The sequence below is a fragment of the Tachypleus tridentatus genome, chromosome 12, assembly GCF_004210375.1.
Source record: "Tachypleus tridentatus isolate NWPU-2018 chromosome 12, ASM421037v1, whole genome shotgun sequence".
NCBI lineage: Eukaryota > Metazoa > Arthropoda > Merostomata > Xiphosura > Limulidae > Tachypleus > Tachypleus tridentatus.
In genome coordinates, this window is record NC_134836.1 from 10,066,072 (window position 1) to 10,074,374 (window position 8,303).

The 8,303-nt window shown below is 35.4% G+C and overlaps 1 protein-coding gene across 5 annotated transcripts in view; it reads left to right on the plus strand.

The window, feature by feature from the left end:
• The window catches only part of LOC143234238 (chitin synthase chs-2-like), a 52,609-nt gene extending 44,708 nt beyond the window's left edge, over positions 1-7,901 (plus strand). For all 5 annotated transcript variants that reach the window (XM_076471446.1, XM_076471444.1, XM_076471448.1 and 2 more), the window contains 3 exons: positions 488-1,208; positions 4,231-4,977; positions 5,838-7,901. In XM_076471446.1, coding sequence (XP_076327561.1) covers positions 488-1,208; positions 4,231-4,977; positions 5,838-6,169 — 1,800 coding nt within the window. In that variant the 3' untranslated portion in view covers positions 6,170-7,901. The remainder of the gene's footprint in view (positions 1-487; positions 1,209-4,230; positions 4,978-5,837) is intronic.
• Positions 7,902-8,303: the final 402 nt, after the last annotated feature.

Below are 8,303 nucleotides of genomic sequence, written 5' to 3' on the forward strand. Positions count from 1 at the left end.
ACTAAAACTGACCACAAGTACATTAGAAAATTCAACAACGAACAACTTGCATTATTATGTAAAGAGTAAGACACTTTACATTAAAACACTAGATAATACCACAGTTTGTGTCATTATACACGGTAAATCATTCACTTAACACGTGTGTGTGTTTTCTTATAGCAAAGCCACATTGGGCTATCTGCTGAGGTCACCGAAGGAAATCGAATCCCTGATTTTAGCGTTGTAAGTCCATAGACTTACCGCTGTACTAGCGGGGGGCTACTCAACATGTAAAACATCAAATAACTACAAATAACTGTGTATCATCACACAGTATAAAGCTCTTACTCAACACGCAAGTCGTTAAACAATACAGTTTGTATTATCATGCACAGGGTAAAAGGTATGCACTGTTGATAGAGTTTATTGTTTTTTAATGAAATTGCGAATGCAAATAGTTAAGTAACCAGTTTTTATTATTTGTATTTTTCATTTTTGTTTTCAGATTCTTGTAGCTCAGATTTTCAGCTCTGCATATGCTTTGCTTATGATGGCTGTTTTGGTGGGTACGTCCATCCAGTTGTCGGAGGATGGTGTTGGCTCTCCATCTTCTATTTTCTTAATTGGACTTTCAAGCAGTTTTTTCATAGCTGCAGTTATTCACCCACAAGAGTTCTGGTGCGTTGTTCCAGGACTTCTGTACTTCATCAGTGTACCGTCCATGTACCTGTTGTTGATTCTGTACTCTTTAGTAAACTTGAACGTCGTTTCTTGGGGCACTCGTGAAGTCCAAACTAAAAAGTCTAAAAAACAGCTGGAAGAAGAAAGAAAGGAATTAGAAGAAATGAAGAAATCGAAGAAGAAGAGAAGCGACTTGTTTGGGTTTTTGGGCATGGAAGGAAATGAAGATGAACAAGAGGGAAGCATAACCTTTAGTTTTGCCAATCTCTTTAAGTGTATGATCTGTACTTACCCAAAAGCCAGTGAGGAGAAGGTACAACTTCTGAGGATCAGTGACCAGCTGGAATCATTGAATAAAAAGATTGTCTTACTTGAGAGAAATCTGGACTTTGGACAAGGTTTGTTACCTGGAGGAGGGATGAAACGTCGATCTTCCATAGGCCGCCGATCGGATCGAGGCTCTGAAGGCTTGTCAACGGTTGCAGAAGGCGAAGAAGAGGAAGAATTTGACAGCAGTTCGGAGGATACCGACAGCGAGAGATTAGGTACACTATCGAACTTTGGTATTATTAACCAGTTAATTAGAATAATGCTAAAGTTTAAACCCAGTAATAAACGGTTGCTGTAGCAAGTTGTTCGTACTGTTTAAAACCGTTTGAATAATATGTTCTTGGCCATAAAATTACAGTTTTGACTAGGTGCAAATGTTTGTGTCTGATCGTGTCTGATTCGTGTCCAAATATGGATCTGCAAATCACTTGCGTCGGAATACCGAAAAAAAAAAAAAAAAAAGAAAAAATATATATTTAAACTGAGCTTCACACTGTACGGTCTATGAATGGATATAAGAGTAACAGTAAAATTTCACTATTTCGTGCAGTAAGAGCTCCCAAGAACTGGCGATAGGTGGAATTAACTGGCTGCATTTTTTCTTGAGTCAGAACTTTAGGTTGGACTAGAATTGTTGTTTGTAATTACGCATAAAGTTACACAAAGGGTTATCTGTGCTCTACCCACCGCGGGTATCGAAACCTGGTGTTTAGCGTTGTAAATCTGCAGACATACCGCTGTGCTACTGGGGGGCGTAGGGCTAGAACAGATAGACCTTCAGTAAATTTGAGTGAAGCCTGACGTGACGAGGTGGTTAAGGGTCTTGATTCGCACACTGAGAGTCGTGGGTTTGAATCTCCGTCCTACAAAGTAGGCTCGCCCTTTCCGCTGTGGGGACGTTATTATGTGCGGTCATTCCCATTATTCGTTGGTTAAAGAATAGCCCAAGAATTGGTGGTGGGTGATAGGACGAGCTGCCTTCCTTCTAGTCCATAACTACTAAATTAGGGATGGCCATCGCAGAGAGTCCTCGTGTAGCCTTGCGCGAAATTCAAACTGCCCAAACAAACTTTGGACAACTTTTACGAAATCCAACAAACAAACACGAGACTAAGAGATAAGCCCGAGGACATCCTAATGCTGTAATTCAAAGTTTGATCCTCATGGCAGACATGGTGCATGTAGCCCAGTGTGCAGCTTTACACTAAAGCAAGATTTACAACAATGGTATTCATTTTAGTTCCAGTTTAATATGCTCATAAAGGAGGGAACAACGTTTCGATCTTCCTAGGTCATCTTCAGGTTAACAAAAAGAGAGTTTGCAAGTGACCATTGCCGGACACATGTTTTAGGGACGAGAGTGTAAACAGATACGGGATTATAGGGGGCGCTGCAGTTAGATGTTAGGATATTAATTAATAAAGGTATAAAGGTCTTCCTTTATATTGGTTTAATTTTGGTTTTAGTTGCTGTATAAGTAGGGCTTCTTTGATTTTACGTGCGTTTATATTTGTTTCCGTACTGGGAGTTTTCTATGTTTATATTGTGTTTATTTGATTTGCAGTGTTCAAAAAGTATGAAGGTGTTTTGTCTTTGAATCTGGTTTCCCTTTTTCTGCTTGTTTTTTCAATATAGAAGTTGTTGCAGTTGTTGCGTTGTATTTTATAAATTATGTTGGTGTTGTGTTTGTCAGCGTAGTTTTTACATAGTATGGACTTTAGTTTTGTACCTAGTTTTTGAATATATTTGGTGTTTACTGGAATGTTGTATTTTGTTATGTTTTTTCTAAATGTTGGTTACTTTTTTGCTTATGTCAGGAACATATGGCATGCAGCAATGTAAGATTTTCTAGTTTGTTGTATCTTGGGATTTATTATCGTTTGTTTGTTGTTGACTGTGTTTTTGGTCTAGGTGTGTATGTATAATTTTTTTAACTGTTTTTGGAGGAAATTTGTTGATGTTGATGTGTTATTTTATTTTGTTGATTTCATCGTTAATTTTATCCGGTGAACATAGTTATGTGGCTGTGTTTGTTTGGGTTCTTAATAGGTTGAGTTTCTATTTTGTTTCATGTGCTGAGTCCCAGGGAATGTATAATCCAGTAAGCGTGGTTTTTCTGTGGATTTCTGTTTTGAATTACACATCGGTTCTTGTGATCTTGAGGCTGAGAAATGCTATTTAGCTAGTTTTTTCCTGTTCACAGGTGAACTTGATGTTGGGATGTGTATTATAAAGTTAACGTGGTTGAAAAACTAAGTGTATGTTCGGTAGATGTGAATCCAGTAATTGTATCGTCAACATAACATATCTGTACCAGTATAGTGGTGGGTGTAAGGCTGAATTGGTCGCTTGTGAATCAACGTGTGTCATAAAAATGTTGGCTAGAACTGGTGACACGGGATTCCCCATACTTAGACCATTTATTTGTAGATAGTTTTGGTGGTAGTGAATTCTATAAGGGTTGATGGGTGTGTGTATCAGTGGGTTGGGGTCTTGGATATAAAGTTCTAAAGCTATTTTTCAGGCTTCGGTCGTTGGGACTTTTGTGAAGAGGGAGATTACATCAAAACTGGCCATTAAGGCTTTATGGTTTAATTGATTAAGAATGTATTTAAAGTTAAAAGAGTCTTTGAAAAAGGACCCGGCTGATGCTACATATTTAGAAAATGTCCACGCTATAAATTTACCGAGGTTGTAGTTAAATGAATCGCAGGTCGACGTTATGGGTCGCAGTGGACAATCAGGTTTGTGAGATTTGAGTGTGCCGTATGGTTGTGGTGTGCGTGAGTCGATCTTTCGTAGGTAAGGATAAAGGTTTTCTGAGATTGTGTTGGTTTTTAATTTTGTAGTAGTATTTTGTTTAATTGGTGTTAAAAGTGTTAATACCCGTACCAGTAGCTCTGAGATACATAAATGAACAATAGTTATGGAAGTCAGTGCTATGGCCTGGCATGGCCGAATGTTCATCTCTGGTAATCTCAGAGTCGCAAGTTTGAATCCCATCACATCAAATTTGCTCGCTCTTTCACTAGGGGGTGTTATTATCAATCTCAATATTCTTTTGTAAAAGAGTAGCTCTGTAGTTAGCTTGTGTAGTTTTGCACGAAATTAAACAAACGACAGCATATTGTTAAGTTAAACGATGTACAGGCTTGCAGAATTAACATTTATATATTCAACTGTTTCTACGAGAATCATAAACGGTTTTTAACAAAATTCACTGTCTTTACACATCAGAACCCAAAGTGGAACGGGATGATCTCATAAATCCATACTGGATTGAGGACAAAGATCTGAAACGTGGAGAAGTGGATTATCTGAACGGACCTGAGACCCAGTTCTGGAAGGACATGGTAGAAAAGTACCTTTACCCATTAGATCAGAACAAGGAACACGAGGCAAGGGTAGCGTCCGAGTTGAAAGAGCTGCGAAATAAAGTGGTCTTTGGGTTTCTAATGTCCAACGCTCTTTTCATCCTTATTGTTTTCCTTCTTCAGCTAAACAAGGACCAACTGCATATAAATTGGCCCTTAGGAGTAAAGACTAACATCACATACATTCCCGAAACCAGTGAGGTCCGAATTGACAAGGAATATTTGCAGCTAGAACCCATTGGGTTGGTGTTTGCAACATTCTTCGCTATCATCCTGATTGTCCAGTTTTTGGCCATGTTGTTCCATCGGTTTGGTACTTTGTCGCACATTTTGGCGTCGATTGAGCTAACGTGCTTTAACAAGAAGGTGGAAGACATGACAGAAGACGCCTTTTTTGATAAAAATGCGATCCAGATAGCTCGACAGCTCCAGAAACTGAGAGGATTAGAAGATGACGAGAAAAGTGAAGATTATGAAACTGGAGATCGACTTGCTAGGCGAAAAACTATTCATAATTTGGAGAAAAGACGTCACCAGAAAACACGGGTTGGAACTTTGGATGTAGCATTTAGAAAACGTTTTATGAATTTTTCACCAGAAAATGAAATTGGTAAGACTGCCATTATTTGATTCTGATATCCAGTTAAAATGTTCCACAATTAATTCGTTCAGTATCGATATATTAAAATAAATTTTCAGGGTATATATTCGTGTAATGCACTTATACATTTTGTATAGACAAATAAATAACTAATAGTTATACAGTTGTTCAAAAGAATCTTGCTCAGAGAACTATGAAACTATGATATTGAAGAGAAATATTAAGACAGAATAGAGCTAAATACATACGTATAATAATTCATAAATATTGTTATTAATGAATTAATTATAATTGCTTTTAGATTATGTAGGAATGTGCATTAGGAACAGAAAGACCTGGTGGTTAGGGCCTTTCACTACCAATCTGAGGTTCGTGGGCTCGAATCTCCGTCCCACTAAACATGCTTGCCCTTTCAGCCGTGGGGGCGTTATAATGTTAAGGTGATGAATCCCATTATTCGTTAATAAAAGAGTAGCCCAAGTATTGACGGTGGCTGGTGATGACTAGCTGCCTTCCCACTAGTCTTCCACTGCTAAATTAGGAACGGCTGGCAAAAAATTTGAAACAAATAAACAAACACTGAAATTAAACATTGTTAGTAGTTTTAAATTAAATAAAAATAACTTATCGCTGCAGATTTTTGTGATTTGATTAGTAACTAAAACATAAATACTTTCTTGGTATGTCAGTTGTAAGTTAAGGACCGAACGTGGGTAGTCCCTTGTGAAGCATTGAGCTAAAACATGCTGGAACAAGAGATAAATAAAACCAGTGTGAAGTGAATATATATTCTTCTGGTATAAAATTATGTAACTTTTTTTTTTTTTGGAGTCTGTGAGTTTTTCGCACTGTGTGAGATTTTCTTTTAGGAACACCAGTGCTGAGTGGATTCCAACGCCGAAAGGACACCTTGAAAGTTCTGGCTGACCGTAGAACATCTCTGATGAAGAAGACTGGTCAAATGGAAACTTTGGGTGCTCGAAATCAATTCATAAACCAACCGAGTCGACAACGAGGTCGTTTAGAGAGAATCTTAGCAACGCCAAACGGAACCATGGAAGGTTACAAAAACACTGCCTTTGAGGGAAGTTCTGACGAAGAAAACGGACAGAAAGTAAAAATGCAAGTCTACAACCCGGGTTCCAGGAGCAGTTATCACGAAGAAAGTAATTCTTCGAGGAAGCGTCTTAGCCATAAGTAACATAGAAGAAACAAAACAACCAAAAAACTTTGTGTTTAAACAGTTTCTAAGGGCAGATTACTTAATATGTAAGTACATATTATGTAACAGTAATATGTGTCACAATTTAAAATTTTACATTAAACATAATCCTTGTTAGTCCTAACAGTTTCCACTGTGTAGATTTTATGTGAATTTAAATATAAACCTAACTAAGATTTTTATCATTTTAACTTTTATGATAGTTTTCTTAATTATGACATGAACTGAGATAATAAAATACTTTGATTTTGGAACATTAGTCTTATAAAGTTAGAAACTTTTGTAAAACATATTTTCTGTTTTCACTGCATACAATTGTTAAGAAATATAATGTTTGTTTCTAATTTTACTTAATTTGAAACAATAGGAAACATATATTCAGTCCTAACTGGGTCTCGTGAATGGGCATCCAAGTTCTTTCTTGTTAATTTGTATGCTTTCGATACAATGTTGAGATTACTAGACTGTAAGTGCTTTGATAATTATATATTACCTCAATTCATTGCGTTGAACCCTTTATTTTATGTTTTCATATATTACCGTACTTAAAATTCTATGCTCAGAAAACGCTTGAAACTCTACTTGAATTTATCATATATTTATCTTTCATTATGTTAAGTCCATATTTTTAGTCATAACAACACTCACTCACTTTTTATTGAGTTTAAAATATCAACCAGGAGACTTTGAAGATTCCATAATGTTTAGCATTTGTTTCACGAACAATATTTTTGTTGTTTCATCATATGACAATGTCATCTTCGTACAGAACAGCTATTTTATCATATGAACGTATCATCTTCGTACAGAAGAAAAAATAAATTATGTTATGGAAGCTGGGAAGGTATACGTGTACTGTTTCACGAAAATTATTTAACAATTATTATTTTAAAGTAACAAAGTGGTTGTCACTGTGAAAATAATGCTTGGTCCACAAACTCAGGGCTTAAAAACGTACTGGAAAGTGATGTGAAAGCTCTTTTGTATATGGCTAACTTTTCTGAAGATGAGACAATCATTTTATCATTAATGAACTATATGTCATTTTTAATTCATGCCAAATAATTACCAAATGTTTGCAAGTTAAATAAGTGTGATTTATCTGAAGTAGGAAATATCGATCGTAGGATTTATATAAACGATAGAAGAAGTTTTAAACCAACATTATTTTCCAATATAAAAAAGTATTTCTTTTTGCCTGGTAGGTTTGAGATTTGTTTTTATCTTCTAGTAGGTTGCTAGGATATGACGTTCAAATACGATCATTTCATTTCTGAAAGACTTCAATTACTCTATTCTCATGCACAAGGCCTCTTAAACAGTTTCACACGGTTAATGTTTGCTGTAAACGTTGTTCGAAGGAATAAACAAAATTAATTAGTGAAAATACAGATTCGTTTTAAGTAAGTGAGTTAAAGAAGCTTGTAAGACTTAGCACCAGGGTTAGGTTTTGAAAACGTGTGGGTTTCTAATATATGTTACTATAAAATTCTTCTACTTAAAAATAGAAGTTACAGTTTATCTTTACTTTTCTTAATACTGCTCAGAATATTTCCTATTTGTATTGGCTATCTGGTAAAAGGGAATTTTGTAGTACTTATAATTTATTCAAAATAATGTAAGTTTGAAATAACCTTGAATTAATATTTGTAACAACGTGCCACTAGACTTATTGACAGTGTGCTCGGTATAATAAATGTTTATTCCCAATGTCTATTGTTTTTCATTAATTACACTTTTGTTTGAATGACATACAGACAATATTCAACATTATTTATTTCATATTCAACTTCAAAAATTAGCTCATAGAGTTTTGATTTTTAACTTTCTTTCAGATAATCAGGATTTTAATATTTCAATCTCTTATATAAAGATATTGAAACAATTTTTGATGTTGAATATGACATTTATCTTTGGTCTCTAAAAGTGCGTTATTATGATATACATGAAAACTTTAACGCATTTTCAATCAAATGGGCACTTCATACTTATCTGTAATGAAGTTATAGTAAACCATTTAATGTCATTCTTTGTTAATTGCCGAGTTGAAAAATTTGATGGTCTTATAAGATCTGAAATTTGTAGATTACATGAGATCATTAGTGAATATTCA